Source organism: Denticeps clupeoides, chromosome 19, assembly GCF_900700375.1.
Source record: "Denticeps clupeoides chromosome 19, fDenClu1.1, whole genome shotgun sequence".
Taxonomy (NCBI): domain Eukaryota; kingdom Metazoa; phylum Chordata; class Actinopteri; order Clupeiformes; family Denticipitidae; genus Denticeps; species Denticeps clupeoides.
In genome coordinates, this window is record NC_041725.1 from 5,347,229 (window position 1) to 5,368,085 (window position 20,857).

General features: G+C 41.1%; 1 protein-coding gene across 2 annotated transcripts; it reads left to right on the forward strand.

The window, feature by feature from the left end:
* Positions 1–157: 157 nt before the first annotated feature.
* On the forward strand, positions 158–16,072 carry fxyd6 (FXYD domain containing ion transport regulator 6). 2 transcript variants are annotated; one of them, XM_028962346.1, is made up of 9 exons: positions 158–478; positions 9,801–9,851; positions 12,971–12,994; positions 13,146–13,181; positions 13,313–13,387; positions 13,494–13,530; positions 13,796–13,845; positions 13,946–13,987; positions 14,704–16,072. In XM_028962346.1, exons 2-8 carry the CDS (start codon positions 9,806–9,808, stop codon positions 13,975–13,977), a joined length of 300 nt encoding a protein of 99 aa, XP_028818179.1. In that variant the 5' UTR covers positions 158–478; positions 9,801–9,805; the 3' UTR covers positions 13,978–13,987; positions 14,704–16,072. The 2 variants fall into 2 exon arrangements, with proteins under 2 accessions (XP_028818179.1, XP_028818180.1); XM_028962347.1 differs by having other exon boundaries at positions 159–478; positions 13,949–13,987.
* The last annotated feature ends 4,785 nt before the right edge of the window (positions 16,073–20,857 follow it).

Here is a 20,857-nt window from a genome sequence, read left to right on the forward strand (position 1 = left end):
TTATACCTTTATCTGTCAAATGATGCACATACAGCCTCATCGTACGGACTACCTGTAGGACTGGGGTGTGGCCGATGCTGTTTACTCCACCCGAGACCGGGAGGTGGGCGTGGCGTGGCGTGGCGGTCCGACTTTTTAAGGGCGGTCAGCGGCGTGCCGAGCTCAGAAAGTGGAAGAGGAGGAGGTGGAGGAGGAGGAGGAGAGTTGATGGAGATCGGCGCGCTCCTGCCTCCACTTTGACCTGCGTGTAAACAGGGAGGGGGGGGGGTCATCGGTGAAAATAAGATAAAGAAAAAAAAACCCATTAAAACCGCCGCCGAGGGACCACGGGCGTGGATCGCTCATGAGCAGAGAGAGGGCGGTTATTAATAGGAACAGCGTCTTCTGGGAAGGGGGCTCGTCTGTCGCGCGTCTGTGTTGGCTGGAGAGGAAAGTGTCGCCTTTTTCCGCGCCATCAATCCGTCAATAGGAAGCCAAGGTAGGACCGTGCAGTGCGTGTGTGTGTTTGTGTGTGTGTGTTCAAATGTGTGTGTTTTAATGACATTTTGGGGCTGTTGCACACTCGTGGTTTCACGTCAAGATAAACCCGGTTAGGCTGGTGCGCGTTTGGAGCATTTTGGAGAAGACGGGATGCTCTGACGTTTTTGTTGTTTTTTTTTTTCGTAACGTGGTTGGTTTTATAGTATTTTTGTTTGCGGAATAAAATTTGCCCCCAAAAGTTTCCGTTTGTGTTTTTGTGTTATTTCTGGAATATCACTTGTTGGCGTTTGCGCGCAGAGCGCGTCAGATGGGCACCGTGTGCTCTTGTGTAACGCTGTCATTTCCGAGGATCGAGGGTGTGTCCCCAACCTACTCGTGGTTTAGGGTCTGGCACATAGTCGCAAGTCCGTGTAAAAAAAAATATCTATTTATTACAATTCACAAAGCACGTTGTGCCAAATAACACACGAGCACGCCATACATGTGACGCATGGACATGGTGGGGTGGAGGAGCCTTCTATAAGGCGACTTCATCCCACGTCGAGGGGCGTGCACCTGTCGGATGGAGGGAAAGCGGCTCGAATCCGCGTTTTTTTTTAATCCTATTCTATCTATTTTCATGTTTAGTGTACCGATGAGTCGTGTTTTCTATTTTCTTTTTTTTTACCGTGAAAAGGAAGTCATTTCCTGATGCGGAGATGCTCGGTAGTTCGTCTGCGGGGCAATTGCTCTCCGGCGCGCTCGTCTCGCATCTCTAACGAGTCGATTAAACCACGACGCGCACGTGAACGACACACCCAACACGGTATCGCGAGATCTGGCGGCCCCGCGTGGAGTCGAGTCTGACGCGATCGTTTCTCGAACAAGAGCAGAAAATTGGGACGGGGACGTTAAGCGATTCTTCGCGTTCTCGCCTCTCCCCGCATTACACGGACACCTTCGACGAATGTACACTTATTCGCTGCGTCTTCGTACCTCCAGCAGTGATGGCTTGACGGAAGCGGTTGCCATGGCGACGTTCCAGCACCGCGGGGAGGGTCACGTCTATCAGCGCGCCGCCGGATGCTTTGTTGTCATGGTTACACCGTCTTATGGTATAGCTGTGAGGATGTGTAGGGTCCTAAAACCACATTTCCATAATAAAACGTGCAAGATATCACTTTAGGTTTCATGTCCAAAAAAAAAAAAAGAAATGTATGTGGAAAGTTTGAGATCTGCAAATGACTCTTTAAAAAGAATCCACGTCCAGACACGAAGTTTACGCCATGTTTTAGTTGTTAATTAAGGTAAGGGGTGATATTTTTTGAGTGAGTGTGCTTTTCTTTTTGTCATTCCTAGTGTGGGTCTCTAAAAAACCCGTCCAACCCACACACACACACACACACACACACACATATACACATTGTGCATTGAAATACGCATCCATCCAATTCTCATTCATCAGTGCACAGGACAGACAGACCGACGCCGCTGCTTCATGTCTAATGCGAGCTCTAGCACGACCGGAGCAAAGCTCCAGCCTTCCAATATGACACCTGAAGCCCGTGACGCTCCTGTCACGATGGCATGCGGCCGTGCAGTCGTGTTGGCTGCTAATGATTGAATGTCTGCATACATGTAGAGAAGAACTTTGTCAGCAACTATTAGTCTTGACATCCAGTGGAATGATGCGTTCATTAATTGACTCTGTCACTTCTTTGATTATTAGAAAACCCTTTAAATTTTTTTTATCAGAGCTGAAGCAATAAAACACGGCAAATGTACATTTGTACAGTATTTAGTGCATTAGCAGGTGTGGGATTGACTACATTATTTCAAGCTATCAGCAAAAACTATTGCCCTAAACTATTGAACAATATTAGACCTTCTTCCTCTTATGACAAGAAATAAATGAAGCTGTTTCTATATTTGCCACTCACAGATACATGTCCCCTTTTCATTTTTTCCCCTTAAATAGTGTTACTAATAATAAGGATTATTCACTCTAATAAGGAGTAAAGGGTTTGTTAATAAAATGGTCAATATTTTCAGCTGTGATTCAAATAAAGACAAACTTCCTCCTTTTTTCCTGTTTACAATCTTGTCAAAATAGATATTTATTAATAATCTCTCACTTATTAATAATCTCTATCGATTCTGACTCCCTGCCTGGTCGAACAAGAGACCCTTGTCTTCTGCCTCCCATCTTATATAGACACAGTGTAGCGTGCCGATGGCTATATATGCTACCCTATTAAAACAGTATACGTATGCAAATGGGACAAGTAGAAAAGATCTGTGTCAGTAGTGTGTCTCGTGCAGTTACTGGTGCTCAAACAGGTCACATGTCAAACATTAGTAAACCCAAAAGGGGTGGCAGACAGGTTTTAATTAAGAGGTGGGAAAGGAAACACGGCAATGGCGCCTGCTGTCACTGGTGAATGCCAGCGTAATCCATTAACACCTTTGGGTAGCAGCGTCTTCATCAACATGCTGAAGACCCGTCAAGACAACATCAAGAGACGCGTCCGACAAAATGCCATTGGCACGCTGGAGCCGCAAGGCTTCCCAGTCAAACGTGCTTCCAGAATCTGATTCCATTCATGTGACTGTAGGAAAGGACGATTCAACTACTGGATTTTCTCCTGTGGCTCACAGCTTTTTTTTTGTTCATTCTCCATTAGATGACTTGAGGAAGTGCCAGGATTTAGTTACCTGTGATTGAAAGGTCAAAATTTGACTTTACATCGATGGTCTTAAAATATGTAATGCAGACCCTATATGCTGGTTGCCCCTTGTAGATATTCTGTCATTCATTAATGTTCCAGTGGTGAATCATCTATTAATGGAAAAGATCACTTCTCTTATCTGGGCTGAATAAATAAAGGTGTGAGGTTGGAAGGAGTTCAGCAAATCAAGCAGTGAGAACCGTGGGGTTTTCAGTAAACGTACCACGTTTGTATTGATATAAACACCAATGAAAGGTATAAATGCATGGTTAATAGTCTGGATCTATGAATAGACTAGAACTGTTCCTCAACCTAGTGAGTTAAAAAATGAGAACTCTGGCTTCATCTCACAAGAACTGAACCATAATAACGACCAGTGAAACTAAATGTCAGTCATAATTGGTAACTGAAGGGATTTAAATCTTAGGTTAAAGTTGAAATGAATAAGATTAGCACGCTGGCTCTTGTATTTGCTTCACAGTAGCAGAAATGGGTTTTAATAGTCTGTATTTTGTCACTGTTCCATTTTTTTTACTTTTGCATTACAACAATTACAATCAATCAATTACAAAACTTTAGTGAACAAATCGGATAATTAATATCTTTAAATTCAGTGACTCATTGTACCCCTAAGCAACCTGAGGAGCACTTTAGCGGTAGCCACCTGGAACCCTTTGGCCCCCCGGTGGCCGTATCTCTGTGTCTTTGTTCTAACCTTGATTATCCTCATGTGTCTCTAATTATCATTCGAATTTACTTCCTTGCCTAAGCTCCCATGCTTCCTCCCACCCACGTCTCTTGCCATGCAGTCCAGACCTCACCTGGAGGTTGTTCTTTACTGTTTTAGGCTCCCCTTTCGTTTACTGTTGTTTACTATGCTCTTGTTAAGTCTTTCACTAAATGTACCATCCACACCAGCTTTCAGACTGTCCTGTGACCGGGGTCTCCAGGCACTGGGAGGGATCCACAGAACGCAACCCACTTATTCTGACTGAGACGGGGTGAAAGAGACAATGGAGGGGGGCTACTGTGGAAGGCAAGACTGTACAGGGTGAAACTGAAATAGTTTTGGTGATGGAAGCCTGTGGCTAAGTTGGCAGATTTCATGTCTCACTTGTGTTCGGTAGCCAGTCAAGGTCGTGTTTTTTTTTTCCCTCCTGCCTTCGCTCATCTCAAAGTGGAGCCAATTTATAGTACCAGCCCTTCACGGTAGCCTGCCAGATACAGGACGTCTGCCAGGCCAGGCGTTAATTCCAGAGAAGAGATGTTCGTAGCATTGTAAGTTCATTGACAGAACGGTTTTCATTTTGTCAGTGTGGTGAGTCTTATTGATTTATTTGTGGGTGTGTGGACCACCGCTGTCTGGAGGGGTGTTCAGAGGCTTATCATGCTGGTCATGTTTTACACCCTCATAGGTGTTGACAGGACGAATCAGAACCACAGGGGAAGGTACTGAGCTCTATATTCCTTTTTTTGCGGACAATAGAACGTAGAGGGAATGGTGGAAAGCAGAAACCCACTTAATTGGTTCATATATTCAGAATCTTGAACTTGTTTGCTTTTGCGAAAGACAGTTATGTGGAATGTCTTCAACAGTAACAAGCATCTCAATGCAAACTCATCACTTATGCAGTCATAGTAGATCTTTGAAGTTCCAGCCTAAAGAAAACGTGACTGGGCATTTCCTTTGGCTCAACAATAAAGATGTAATAAATATGTAAAATTATGCACGTTGTACTGTCTGGCATTGAATTATGGGAAGGGAAATCATCTACGTGAACAAGTGGGAATCCTAAAAATAGGTCATTATTAATATTATGAAAATGAGATTCAAATAAATTTCAAAACTTACAAACAAATAAAAAGTACATGCAAGGAGCATACTCAAAAGTAACTGTGTGATTGCACAAACCTCTCTACATGTTCTGTCTGCTCATTGAGTACCAGTAAGTAGTCACCATTACTGCACTGTGCAGAGTGCATTCCTCCATTTTTTTACTGGTAATCCTCCAATTTTGCTGAAAAATTGCATCCTGTTGTATCTCAAAATAACCCACAATGTTTTAGTTTGTTCTCTGTGTCCACCATCCATCTGTTTTTTTTAAATTCGCACTCTCTGACTGACTAGATGTGAAGCACGACCCCATGTGACCCCAAGCCCTATCCATTTTATCAGCAAATAATTATTTTCTTTTGTGTTAATAGACCTCCTTACAAGTGACCTAAATGTCATAAAATCAAAACTGTTTATTGTGTCACTGATCATCACATCTATTAAAAAAAAACATATAAATTGCAGAAAAATTAGTAATTATGTAATTTAGGCAACTGTTAAATAAACACTATATAATATAAACAATTTAAAGCATGTATATGTATGCCAATTCTATTCCAGGAAATCTGTATCACACACCTTAACCTGTTCTTGCAAAAACACCTTGTGCAGTTATAATTTTATGAGTCCAAAAAGACACATTGTCAGTCAGCCCCATTCCATTCCAAGTTTGGATGGGGTTTATTTTCTTACTGGCCCAAGCTGTCCTTGGGTTACCTAGTTTCCACTGGATAGGGTGTGTGCATAAGGGGTCGGGTTGGCAGATGATGCTCTGTCCATCCGAAGGGGCGTGCAGCAGAGTAAACTAAGTTTAGGCAGTAAAACAAAGTTCCCTCCTCTTTGTTTGCATTTCAGCTCACAAAGCAGTGAGTGGTGCTTAATGCACCAAAAAATGTCGTAGATATCAGCGCAAAAATAGGCACAGTTTTCTAAAGTCCCGGTAAAGTTTTCTCGTGTAGATCTCCGGACACACCGAGACTGATAAGATCAGCTTTTCATGCATTCCCACTTTGTGTGTGTTTTTCGAAGCTGCAGACCGATGTAAAGTTTTTATTGGTCGCTCGAAAATGCGTCATGACGTTCAACGGTCAAAGTTCAACTTCGTCCTGCCAGGGCACACACGCCAGGGCACACACGCCAGGGCACACACGCCACCCCCTTTCCTCCACAAATCATGTTGCACTGATGTGCCTGTGTGACACATACAGGGAGTACAGAATTATTAGGCAAATGAGTATTTTGTCCACATCATCCTCTTCATGCATGTTGTCTTACTCCAAGCTGTATAGGCTCGAAAGCCTACTACCAATTAAGCATATTAGGTGATGTGCATCTCTGTAATGCGAAGGGGTGTGGTCTAATGACATCAACACCCTATATCAGGTGTGCATAATTATTAGGCAACTTCCTTTCCTTTGGCAAAATGGGTCAAAAGAAGGACTTGACAGGCTCAGAAAAGTCAAAAATAGTGAGATATCTTGCAGAGGGATTCAGCACTCTTAAAATGGCAAAGCTTCTGAAGCGTGATCATCGAACAATCAAGCGTTTCATTCAAAATAGTCAACAGGGTCGCAAGAAGCGTGTGGAAAAACCAAGGCACAAAATAACTGCCCATGAACTGAGAAAAGTCAAGCGTGCAGCTGCCAAGATGCTACTTGCCACCAGTTTGGCCATATTTCAGAGCTGCAACATCACTGGAGTGCCCAAAAGCACAAGGTGTGCAATACTCAGAGACATGGCCAAGGTAAGAAAGGCTGAAAGACGACCACCACTGAACAAGACACACAAGCTGAAACGTCAAGACTGGGCCAAGAAATAGCTCAAGACAGATTTTTCTAAGGTTTTATGGAGTGAGTCTTGATGGGCCAGATGGATGGATTAGTAAACTGCAGAGAGCTCCAGTCCAACTCAGACGCCAGCAAGGTGGAGGTGGAGTACTGGTTTGGGCTGGTATCATCAAAGATGAGCTTGTGGGGCCTTTTCGGGTTGAGGATGGAGTCAAGCTCAACTCCCAGTCCTACTGCCAGTTTCTGGAAAACACCTTCTTCAAGCAGTGGTACAGGAAGAAGTCTGCATCCTTCAAGAAAAACATGATTTTCATGCAGGACAATGCTCCATCACACGCGTCCAAGTACTCCACAGCGTGGCTGGCAAGAAAGGGTATAAAAGAAGAAAAACTAATGACATGGCCTCCTTGTTCACCTGATCTGAATTGAGAACCTGTGGTCCATCATCAAATGTGAGATTTACAAGGAGGGAAAAACAGTACACCTCTCTGAACAGTGTCTGGGAGGCTGTGGTTGCTGCTGCACGCAATGTTGATGGTGAACAGATCAAAACACTGACAGAATCCATGGATGGCAGGCTTTTGAGTGTCCTTGCAAAGAAAGGTGGCTATATTGGTCGCTGATTTGTTTTTGTTTTGTTTTTGAATGTCAGAAATGTATATTTGTGAATGTGGAGATGTTATATTGGTTTCACTGGTAAAAATAAATAATTGAAATGGGTATATATTTGTTTTTTGTTAAGTTGCCTAATAATTATGCACAGTAATAGTCACCTGCACACACAGATACCCCCCTAAAATAGCTAAAAATAAAAACAAACTAAAAACTACTTCCAAAAACATTCAGCTTTGATATTAATGAGTTTTTTGGGTTCATTGAGAACATGGTTGTTGTTCAATAATAAAATTATTCCTTAAAAAATACAACTTGCCTAATAATTCTGCACTCCCTGTATAGGTCCCATGTAAAGCCACGGCCAATAAAGCGTAAGCAAAGATGCATGCTCTCTACTCATGGTATGCTAGATACAGCACGGTATAGTGCAGTTCATATTTCAATGTACAATTACAGTTTTTTTATACACATAGTATAGTGAATAATCAAAAATTTAATTGCCATCATGATATTTGTGAAAAAATCATGATTCGATATTTTCTTAAAATCTTTCAGCCCTAATCCTCAGCAAATCCATGACCCTGTACCTGAGTCACCAGTTTACCTTCCTTGCAGCTCTTTTAATAGGTCCACATCAACTTCAAGGACAAAATGGACAGTGACACTTGCAGCATAATAAATCCCATGGTCTGCCAGATGCCACTACAACAAGAAAACCAATGTTATTGACTTCACCTGCCGTAATTTAATGACTGAATGGTATATATTAATTCAAACATTGCTGATAAATGTGGTTTTCATGTTAATTAGGGTTAGGGTTAACATTATGCAATACTTCAAACAGAGATGATGCTTAAGACTAACAATTTTTGTTAGAAAAACTCTGTTGTTAGAAACAATGCTGAAAGCAACGAGTCGAGCAGAAACAACAATTTAATGGGAAATGATTGGGAATGGGACGTCAGCCAGCAGAAGCTCTCAGCATCTCAGTGAGAGCAGCATTACAGCATAAATGAAAAGAAATGTGGGCAATGACATTTTGTCACCACTTGTGCCCACCCATAACCTCACTATCAGTGGATTTTGGCAATCAGTGGAAGATTAACAATATAATCATTTCTAGTATTAAATACCTGGGATAATTTACTATAGTTCATTGTGAGTGGATGAATGCAGGATTAACTACTGATTAAAGATTAAAGTTTCTTATTTGTATTTGGATGGTGATAGAATGTGATTGAAATTGTATACTGCACCTCACATGGATGAAGTTCTCTACAACTGATTTTTTCATGTGAGGCAATGACTGCAGCAGCCAAGTACAAATGGCTGTGGCCTGCAGGGCATAAGTCCTTACGTGTGAGTGTGTCTCAACTCTCTCAAGAATACAAGGTTGGATCCCTTCGAGAATATTCTGCTTCAAGCACTCTTCTAACCATATTATTGTGTGTATATGTGGTGGGTCTATATTTCAAAGTGAATTGACTGAAAAGTCATGAAAGGTAAGGCATACAACCCCGTTACTTGAAGAATAACTCTATTCCAAGGGAGCCTGCAGCAGGTGTTGGCCCTTGTGACTGGCCTGATCATCTGTGTCTTCACCAAACATTGTGGAAATCATAATAATAATCATTTTTGTATTAAAAAGCCACCTGTGTTTCCTGCATGTAAGAATGCTTAGTCAAATGGGCCAAAAACACTAGTTGTATGATTTTTTAAATACTAAAGAATTTTTTATTTTTTTTATGATTATTGCTTATTATAGCATATTAAAGCTTGGACATTGTTTCTCTTTCTTTTTTTATTTCACACACTTGTGTGACAATGAAGAAAGTAATATTGTTCGTGGCTTGTTAGATCCAAATGCGATTTGCCACAGAGCCGTGTTTAAACCACCACTATTCAGGTTGCTTCTCTAGGGCAATATGATGAGCATGTAAAACTCTGTCACTGAGCCATATAATCATCAGTATATGACCTGTTATACTGTTAATTTATTATTTGACCTCAATTTTTCTGATACATGTGTTAGTTGTGGGTTTTGTGTTATTCAGACTTTGGTCCCTCTGCACAGATTCCAACTCCCTTAAACACCCATAAGCAACAGGGTTCTAAAACAGTTGTGAGCAACTGCATTAGGCGCATGTGTGTTTGTGTTTATGTGCATATGGGAAAGTAGGCCACTGCATATGTCAAAAGTTACTCCAGATTATGCCTCCATAAAATCTGATTATTTATATATAGTTGGATATTAATATCTCTGTTGCTAATGTATACTTGGTCTACATTTGACGTGCATTTTTGTGAAGTGATAAACATGTAGCCCACTAACAGAGATGCCTCTCCCTTTCTCTGTGTCCTTCTATCTTTTTGCAGTTGCCATGGAAACTGTTCTGCTGTTCCTTTCGCTCCTGGCCTATGTGGCTGGTACGTATCCCCCTCCCATCCCCTTACAGTCCTTGTCTGCTGGAACTGGGAGAAAGTATGCACTGGAAGGTCATGGCAAGGCTGTTCTCAGGTGACTTTGGGCTTGTTCTGAATGCTACAGCTGCCCCTGATCTGAGATCAGCTGAGGGAGAGTTCCTGTTTTCAAGGGAGATTGATGTTTATCATATGTATACAGAACGTGCTTGGGCCCTTTGACCTCTTTTTGAGTCTTTGTCTCTGCCTTGCGTCACCAGAGGGACCCGCCCACCACACAAACACACGTATGCATACACATCCAGAGCTTATTAAATGACCTGAGCCTTATCCCTGCAGATGAGAGTCTTGAGAGTTCTACACGTTGGTCTTGATGACAGTCTAATGGCTTTCTACCATCTGTGCTGTTTGTAATCAATAGGTATTTCCCTCTTCCATTATTTTTATTATCCAGCTGCAATACTAATCTGTCATCCAAGACATTATGTCTTCTTTTCTCCTTGATGAATGTGTTCTCACCTTCCCATTCAGTCTCTTTTTCATTTCCTCCCAGGTGTGTTCTAATCTTTTTATTTTGTTGCCTTTTATTCATATACTTTTATTCACATATTTAGTTACATTGTAAGTCTTACATGTATTTTGATTCCTTTTTCATTTCCCTCCCTCTGCCTACCTCACTGTTTCATTGTCTTTTTTTATAGCCATTACACAGAACAGGTAGGGTGAGTCAATGGTTTTGAATTTTGCAGATGTAATAATAGTTGTCCACTAATTGCATGTAATTCAAGGAGACAGAGAGAAGAAAAGAATTCTTTGAAGAAGAACCCTTTCCTTTACAACTCAGTGAAGAGGAACTTCATAGTATGTTCATAGTGTTCATAGTATAATTTGGCCCCAAGGATAAGAAAAACATAAGAAAAAATTGCATGTGAGTCATACATAGGAGGAAGCATTTTGTCATGACACAAAAAGGAGGAAAACCCAGGTGCAGATTAGTAAAAAAACATGCAGGATTAATATTTAGCGATTGGGGGACTTGGAAACAGGGAGTGGAAAAGTTAGACAAACACTAGTGCGGCCAGGGGAGAGACTGCAGGTGGTTCCGATGAGGGCAAGGATGCTGAAGGTGGTGCTTGAGGTTCGAGACACCGACGGTGGCAGCAAGGGCCCCACTCCAACACTAGCCAGGGAAAGCCCAGCAAAACAGGAGTGGTGACGATGGGGACAATGAGGAAGATGAGGGTTTCACTGTGGGCGTCCATTCGGAGACGCGGGGGGATGGTGTGGAGAGTGATGTGGCCGGACACGCCACCAGCTGGCCATCCACGGAGGTGATGGTTACCGGGCTGTGGAGACCTTCAAGGGGTATGTGGGGGTTGTTGTGCATAGGAGTCCATGAAGCTACCCACTGCTCCGGAGTCCACGAAGGCGGCTGGGTGGGCTTGGGTGGCTTTGGGTTTGGGTGTCCACTCCAAAACAGCAGGCAGAGTGAGACAGGACGGTGATGTGATGGGTACTGTGACTCGGGACCCCACCTTCCTTGCCACACTGATCAGCTGAGGGGTTCATTTTCCCGGACGGACGGGACAGATGGCTCATTGGTGTGAGGGGGTGGTGCAGTAGGCATAGAGCCCCTCTCAATGATGTCATTCCCTTTCAGTGGCAGTCAGGGAGGTCAGTCCGAGCTGCATGGGTTCCCCTAGGTTGGTGGGGCGGTAGAGCCAATTGGTGGAGATGACAGTGGTTGGCCAGTGCCCTGCGGACGAGTGGCTTGCAGTGGAACCAAATCGTCATCTAGCGATCGTCATACAGCCCTGTGACAGAATGACTGAGCCCCGGCCGGCAATCAGAACACTGATCAAATCAAAAACATGTCACCCGGTACCAAAGTCATGTGACATTAACTTGTTTACACATATTTTGGTACAGTAGCTCTTATATTGGATCAGCCCACCTTGCAGTAGCAAAACACATAAATTATCTTTAGCAATCCATGACCCTATACCCGAGTCACCGGTTTACCTTCCTTGCAGTACATCACATTACTTCACATCAACTTCAAGGACAAAATGGACAATAAGTCAAATGCCACTATAATGAGAAAATCTATGTAATGGCTGAATGATGTATATGAATTAAATCTTTAGTGAGCAAGATGGTTTTAATATAAATTATGACTTAAAGAATGGACATTATGCAATACTTCAAACAGAGATGATACTTAAGACTAACTTTAGGGTTTGTTAGAAACAATGCTGAAAGCAATGAGTCGAGCAGAAACAACAATTTAATGGGAAATGATTGGGAATGGGAAGTCAGCCAGCAGAAGCTCTCAGCATCTCAGTGAGAGCAGCATTACAGCATAAATTAAAGGAAATGTGGGCAATGCAATTTAGTTCCCACTTGTGCTCACCCATAACCTCACTATCAGTGGAATTGGCAATCAGTGGAAGATTTAAAATATAATCATTCACAGTATCAAATACCTGGGATATTTAAGAATATAGTTCATTGTCAATAGATGAATGCAGGATTTACTACTGATTAAAGGTCAAAGTTTCTCATTTGTATTTTACACATGAAGCAATGGCGGCAGCAACCAAGTACAAATGATCTTAGTGTGGCCTGCAGGGCACAAGCTCTTATGTACGAGTGTGTCTCAAATCTCTCAAGAAATCTCTCATTCCTTCCAGAACATTCTGGTCCTAGCATTCTCCTAACCAAATTATTCAGCCTGTAAGATGGCAGCAGCATCAGTCACATTGTGGTAAATCAGCACAGGCCACCTGTTCCTCTCTCCCTGGGGAAGTCTCACATTCACCTGGTGGTCAACAATATAGTTTTTCAAGTTTTGGACTTCACTACACTCATAATTTTTTTTTTATGGCTTATTATTAGAACACTACACATAATGTATGTCTTTGAACTTTATCTTGGACAATAGCTACAGTATATTTAATGTATGGTTACAAATTGAATGAAGGTAAGAGAAACTCCAACAATTGTACTACCTTGTAGTATTGGGCGTCTAATGGTCTGTAGTTAACACTCACGTTTCATAAGAGTGTTATTTAGAATTAAAAATGTAATGTACGGGCGAGACTAATTTTAATCTCTTTTTCTAGCAACTCCTGATGCCAGTGTTCAAGGTAAGTAGATCCCCTGTTGAATAATATGCATTAAAATATGCATATGTTTAATGTGAAGCTAAAAACAAACGAAAAACACTTTTTAAAAATGTTGAGTTTTTTAATGACCTCAGTGTCAGTTGTGCATAGCATTTTTTTTTGTGCCAAGCAGATGGGAAGGAGAAGAAGGCTGATCCATTTGACTACGGTAAAAACTGTTACATTTGCAGTGTCAGTTTTATAAGCACTATTTTGAGGAAGCATAGTAATTTATACAAATTGCAACTTTACAAATATCTGATCAGTTTTCAGTAGTCATTGAATTATTTCTGGTTTTAGATTATGAGAGCCTGAGGATTGGAGGGCTGGTGTTTGCAGTTGTGCTCTTCGCTCTGGGCGTCCTCCTCATCCTCAGTAAGCATAAAACAATTGGCCCACAATATGTTGAAATGGCCTATGTTTTTTTATTATGTTTGTTCATTTTGATTTGGACTGGTTTGTATTTGTATTTCTTTCTCAGGTCGGAGATGCCGCTGTAGCTTCAATCAGAAGCCACGGTAAGATATGCCTCTACTATCTTTTTGTGAGAGGTGTCTACATTTACATTTACATTTACAACATCAGACACCCTTATACAGTAGTGACAGGGACAGTCCCCCTGGAGCAAGTGTATTGCTCTGGGACACAATGGTAGTGCGTGGGATTTGAACCTGGGTCTTCTGGTTCATTGGCGAGTGTGTTAACCACTTAAAACAACCCTGGGCCATATGGTGGGCCATGTAGGAAATATCATCAACGATTAAAATGTTTCCTTTTTTTCAGGGCTCCTGGGGATGAGGAGGCACAAGCTGAAAATCTTATCGTCTCTAAGGGTGAGAAAAAATGCTTAGATAAATCTGGGTGTCAGATATTAATGAAGATCTCATAGACACATTCAGTTACACATTTGTGTATGTATTTCTTCCATAAAAGCAGCCAAGGAGACGCCTAAGACAGAAAACTAATATTCTCAAGGTGAGTTTAAATACCTCTGGGGATAAGATAAATATAATAAGATAAAACTTGAATATCTAAGAATATGTATATAAGAAATCTGCATTTCACTGGTAATTTATAGGATTTAAGGTATTATAATGTTATCAATATTTCATGAACATGTTTTTTCATTCTGATACACACATGAAATATTGTGTATAATATTTCCAGCATTTTTAGCCTGTCTGTCTGTAGTGTTAGAAAGAATTAGAGGAATGGACAAACATCTACATTCAACATCTGTACACAGATCAGCCACAATGTCTTCAGGGAGAACTGAAGGGATGAATTTTATTTATTTAGTAATCTTTTGGTAGGTGCCAGGATAGCATTGACTAAAGAAGCCACTCATGAAAAAGCATAGAAACAGCAGGATAAAACATCAAACAGAGCAGGATTTCCTTAAATTGGATTTGATTATTACATAATCCAGTTCTGATGCTGTATGGAGGCACTTTCAGTTAATAGACAGGCATTCTGAACTTCAGTAGCTCTTCTATTAGATTAAATACAATTGTCCTGTTATGAGTCCATTGGTCTACAATGAATTGGTACTTATCACTGCCTTCCAGGGATACACTCCAAGATCAGTGGTTTTGAAAATGCAAAAATAAATAAATGTGTGTGTGTGTGTGTGTGTTGTGGGTACTGTGTATAGACACAGGTGATGATCTCTTATGTTTCTGATCCTTCAGACTCCCAATTCAGACTCCCACTGGCCACATAACCACATCTACACCATGAAGATGTCTACTGTTGATTCCTTTCCACTGCGGTGCAGCCGACTGGGGGTGTCATTCCAATGGGGTCAGGGGTGGGAGGGACGTCTTGTACATAGACCTGTAGGATCCTGTCATGTGACCAGTGACTGTGCACGTCTTTCCCTGTGCCCTATTGCAACTATTTGTCTTAAGTCAGCCGTCCTAGTCAGTGCCACTTTTAGCAATGTTGCCTTTGTATCCGTTTTTTTCCTGAACAATCCTGATGTTTTAGATGGGTTCTGTATTTGTACTCTAAGTCCCTAGTTTTAGATTTTAGTTAGGGATTTGTTATTCTGTGGTAATTGTTATTAGCTGCCATTAGAACTGATATGGTCACCCTTGTTCGTTGTGTATGTTAAACTATATGCAGATACACATATATTTATATATTCTGTATACAGAATATATGTGTGCTTATATATTCATGTATATGCATATAAGCATGCATATATTACACATATACACAGATCATTTAATTTGTGTGAGAATGGGTGCTTTGCTGGACAGTATGTGTGCCTGAGTCTATGCATTCACCTGTATGCTTCTGTGCCTGTGTGAGACCATGCATCTGAGTGTGTGTGTGTTTGTGTGAGTGTGTGTGTGTGTGTGTGTGTGCGTGTGTGTGGGTGTGAGAGACTAGTAGTATGTGCACCTTACATATGACAATCTTACTACCACCATTTCCAGACTAAGCACAAAAAAAATGTTCCTTAATCAACACTGTAATTGTAGGGGATCGGCATGGTCCCCCTTTGTATCAGCTGCACCACTGCCCTGAGCTGTGCGTCCAGGTGGGCTCGAGCCCAAGGCCCAAGCAAATGGGGCACACCGCACTACTGCCACTAATGCCATTCACATGTAGCCAAAGCCACCACTGTCTCAGAGTCTGACTCATGGTGTTGAATGGAGTAAGAATTTTTCTCCTGATAACTGAGTGCGTGCCAAAGAGTGAAGCCATCTCATCCATCGAAGACTGACTCGCTAGGTAAATAAACCCATTCTACAGCAGCTTTATGCCTTTATTTATGTATGTGTGTGCGTCAACTGTCGTGCCTCACTTAGACACATCAGAGCTAGCAAATGAGGAATTTACTAAAGTTTAAAAAGAGAGAAAACGGTGTTAATCTGTGGGGTTTTACTTGTGTCATGCAGTCTAATATTACGTTGAATATGGTTAAGTATGTGTTAATATTGCAAAAAAGATCAGTTTAAGAGGTAATGATTCTTGTCTGTTCTCTCTGTGCAAATGTAATGTATAGCAGCATTTTTGTGCTTTTAACTAATAAATAATGTGTCTAACACAGATGGTGGTGAAGTGAGTGTGTATTTACCCTGTCCCGAAACACACAGCAAGCACAGACCAATTTTATGTGCCATCATAATTTAGCGCTTTTCTAATGTCTAGTGGTTGGTGCAAATGCATTAAGATTTATATATTTGAATATAGTCTCAGGACTGTGATCAAAACAAATGCAAAAAGACAGAAATTAATCATAATGTTGGGCTTTATTACAAGACAAGAAGACATTCACAGTACGGTTGGTACTCACAGGGCAATAAACTCACCGTTCAGGTTAGAGGGGAGTGGGCTTCTGCGGTAGTAGCCTAGTGGGTAACACACTCGCCTCTGAATCAGAAGACGACAAAGTCACAAGTTCAAGCCCCACTTACTACCATTGTGTCACTGAGCAAGACACTTCACCCTGAGTGTCTCCAGGTTGACTGTCCCTGTCACTACTGATGCAAGTCGGACTGGAAGGGCACCTGATAAATGCCATAAATGCAATGTAAATGATCATATGCTATGTAGGATGTGGGACCCTGTTCAAGGCCCTGGTATCCCACAGAGCAATGGTCAGCAGCTAGGAGTCTCAAGAATTGTGGGCTCAGGTTCTGTGGGAGAGACTATTAGGTTTTGAACCAGGACAGTGTGCAATGACAATAAAGTGGAGCTCAGAAATCCATTGTTTAATTTAGGTGAAAAGAAAAGATCGCAGACAGTGACTTGTGTGTGCATGGGATCACTTTACTCATCAATCCCCATAAGACAAATAATGGAGTGCAGTGGTGCTTTAATACCAGGTTGTCCTCAAGGTCAAAATGATAAGAACAGAACAGAATTCACAAGCTACTGGAAGAGGGCCTGGGCAGGCCAGAGGGCATCAACGAAATGTTCATGAAGCCCTCTCAGGGTGACAAACGCAACACCAGATCTGACTTTGTTCCATAGTACAGAGACATTCCAGCAAGATAATCCAATCCAGAGAACAGTTGTCTCTTGTACAAGAGGAAAAAAGGTAATAACTGCACTTCCATGCCACCCTACAGCTGCAACCATTATTCAAAAACGAATAGCAATAGTAACATATACATATAAACTTCACCAATGGCATCTGAGTTTAAAGGAGGTATTACGATCTTCACAGACATCAAAGCCACAACGCAGGGTGAGCATCATAAACATCCAGTGGGACTTTGATACGATCATTTTTTTTGTGGGCAGTGATTCCAAAGGTTACAGCTCTGTGCCTTTTACAGCCATCAAAGGCCACTCTTTATAGGGCAATAAAGCGGAAATGGAAAAAAATAAACAGGGCTGGACTAGGAGGCTAGGCCTCTATGTGGCCACCGAACAGGTGAATCTGAAGCGACGTTCACACCAGGGAGAAGCCCGGCACCGAGACGGACACTGTAACAGGTGAGCTCTGCCGAGGTCCAAACCAAAGAACCATCTGAATGATCTGACCTTGATCTCTTCCACACCTGACCTTGTCAGGTTAAATATCCTTGTTTATCAAGAAAATGTTACTTTGCTTTATGGAAGGCCATCATGAATATAGCACAAGAATTTTTTTATCGCCTTTGGGTACGAGGGAGTCTCTGGTGATTTTGTAAAATAAATGGACTGATTCATTGATTAATTTATCAATTTTTCTTGTGAAGTACTAATATTTAAGGACACGTCGGGTAATGGTGGCCTAGTGGGTATGAAAGTGGACCCATAACCAAAAGGCCAAGGTGCCACTTGAGCAAGGTACCGTCCCCACACATTTCTCCTCAGGGCGCCTTCCAAGCTCACTTTATGCCCACTAAGGATGATGGGTAAAATGTAAAGTTGTGCTGTGCTGCAGCGTTTCACAATGATAATCACTACACTTTAAAAAGAAAAAAACTTTTACCATTACTGTTAGTGGAGATCAAACTGTATGTTGTTGTTACAGTTTTTAACTTACCTGAGTCAGATTTCATGCCTTGCAATAGACTAAGGAAAAGTATGTGTGTGTTAACTGTTGAGTTAATGGAAAACTTGGCAATGCAGGATGTAGTGTTTCTCAATAATGCACTCGTGGACCCCACTGTACTGTATTGTTCTTCACTGTCATCAACGCACCCGATCCATATCAGCAGATAAAAATCACACACTCCATTAGCTGGATCGGGTGCGATGAGAAGTAAAAATCCTGAAATTCTCTTTTATGCAGTCACTGCAAAATCTCTGATCTTCATGGGGATTAAGCAATTAAATCACTAAACCACAGTAAACCACACTGCCCAAAAAATCTAATTCAGGCTAAAAATCCACAACTGGCATTTGTCTTAAAAACTAATATACATTGAGGGTAATTTTCCTGTTCATGGATTAAGCCTAATCCTAGACTAAAATCTTGAGTAGGCAAAGAGGGTATGTAGAGAAAGAGAGTAAGGCACATGGGATACCATCTCATCAGTTTAACAGGTCATCCATCCTGACCGCAGTAGTTTGGTGGGTAAGACACTTCACATGAACCAGAAGACCACAAAGTCACAGGTTCAAACCCCACGAACTACCATTGTGTCCCAGAGAAACACGCGTAAACCTGAAATTTCTACATTCCGTAAATGTCTCGTTTTTTTAAAAAAAAACAGGAAATACGTATTAATCAGGAGGAGCAGAATCTGGGTAAGTTAGAAGTACGCGTCTGACGCTCCCCTTTTAAACGCGACCATTTGGTATCTCCTCGGAATCCCACACACCTGCAAAGACTTGTAATTGGGCTACGCTGTTGCCAAGTATGCAGCGGAATTGCGCAACGGCGCGATTTCCGGGTTGGTTTGAAGTTGGGGATCGCAGGTTTTTATTGGCCGCGGGAGGAAAGATCTGGCAACACGTGCTCGACGTTCTCAGTCGCGTTTCGATAAATTAAAAAAATAAAAATAAATAGAGACGGAGGTGACGGCGCCTTGCGGTCGAAGAAAGTTTCAAGTGGGTTTGGTTGTTTTACGCAAATTCGTGTCCTCTTCGGTCGCAGGACGAGAGAATACAGATTTTAACTGGTGTCACGAATCTAGGCGAGACACAAAGCCTGTAAAGTGAGAATCTGGGTGTTCTTTCTAAATCTTTTTCACGCTCCGCCTGTTGAATGCATTGCATTGCCTTTGTATTGCCTCATTCCCCACTTATATATTTTTTTTATGTTAAAAATGTATGTATTTTTTTTCCAGGATTTGGAACAACCCTTACCGAATAAAACATGTCGTCTAAAGAAGGTAAGAGCAACTTTATCATTAGGCTATAAAAGTAAAGATTTTAAAAACATCTGTAGCCTTTCATACTTTCCTAGCGAGTACAGTTTTTTTAAATTATTCTTTAATTACATGCACGCATTAAAACACACAACGAATTGCAGCTCTGGTTTGTGAGTGCTTCATTCATTACTGAATTGCTGCTTTTATCTTTTTTTTTTATCTTTTAATATCAGTTGGCCCTGAATATGACCTTGATGCAGACTTTGTGTATGGTAAGACATTAAAACTTTTTTTTTTTTTATTATTATTATTATTATTTCATTTTTTTCCATTCAGAGAAAGTAACATGAGAAAATAAGTGTCTGAATGGACTAGTTGCACATATATAAAATACAGTAAAGGCCTTAGTCACTGGAGTGCATTGTCGCGTTGCCTTAAATAACAAAAAAATGATGATATGAGTGCTTTTGTTACAGATTACCACACACTGCGTGTTGGAGGCCTGGTATTTGCAGGCATCATTGTGTTTCTGTCCATCATTCTACTTGCCGGTATGTATGTATGTATGTATTCTGTATGTGGAATTTTGGCCCTGTGTGGATTTTAGGAAATGGCTATCATGTCTATGATTGATACTTCTGACGGCAGCTGAATGTGAGAGAGCAGAGAGCGTAGTGTTTTCTTGTTCAGTTTGTTCAGCAAATATGTGAAATATTTCCATGTTTGCTGCCATTTGTCGCAAAACTACTACAATTAAATATATGAAAGAACAATAATATGGTCTCATATTCTTTACTCTTTCCTTAGGTAACAAAATATGCAAGTGTGGCAAAGCAAATGTAAGTCCTTCCAGTTTCAGTTTTTAAGTATGAGTCTGAAATCATGTAAACAAAATTACGCAGTTTCTTTCCTCTACATTTGTAAGCGATTCTTGTTACATTACTATTTTATTACATTGGTTATGCTTAAGCAATGGCCATGGCCTCGCATTTTGATGAGCATGGTGTCTTGTGTTTTTCAGGTCAGAAAAGCAAGAGGACAATTGAATGGATGAACAATGCAGATGGATTCAGTTATTATTATTATCTTGGTTTTTTTTTTTTCTATGCTCATAAGAATCTACAATTATTAAAGCTTTTGGGCTACTTTCTCACATCTAATTGTCAACATTATTTCACTATAAACATATATCCACAAGAGGGCGCTGTAAGCAGGGTATTTTATATATGTATGTATCTGTTAATGCCACCAGATGATTTTTGTCGGAGACTGAAATAGAATTTTTATAAAACCACCAAAGAAGACGTTATTCACATGTCTTTCATACTGAATGTTATATCTGCAGCTAATATAACCTGGTCAGCACTGGTACATAAAATTCATTGGTCAATATTTCAAAACCATTTTAAATGCACATATTAATTTATATGCCCCTTTTTTGAGGTTGTGAGCAGCTTGATTATACAGGGGCCTTTGTTATACAGGATTTCACCTGAAAGTCACCAATGGAAAGGTGGAAAAAATTATGTGCAAACAAATATATAGCATTCCATGCTTGCATGACTCTTAAGGCTAAATTAAT

Coding starts and splice junctions, on each gene's coding strand:
- fxyd6 (XM_028962346.1), top strand. CDS start 9,806: ATGGAAACTGTTCTGCTGTTCCTTTCGCTCCTGGCCTATGTGGCTG. Junction 9,852..12,970: donor GCTCCTGGCCTATGTGGCTG/GTACGTATCCCC, acceptor CTCTTTTTCTAG/CAACTCCTGATGCCAGTGTT. Junction 13,388..13,493: donor GGGCGTCCTCCTCATCCTCA/GTAAGCATAAAA, acceptor TTTCTTTCTCAG/GTCGGAGATGCCGCTGTAGC.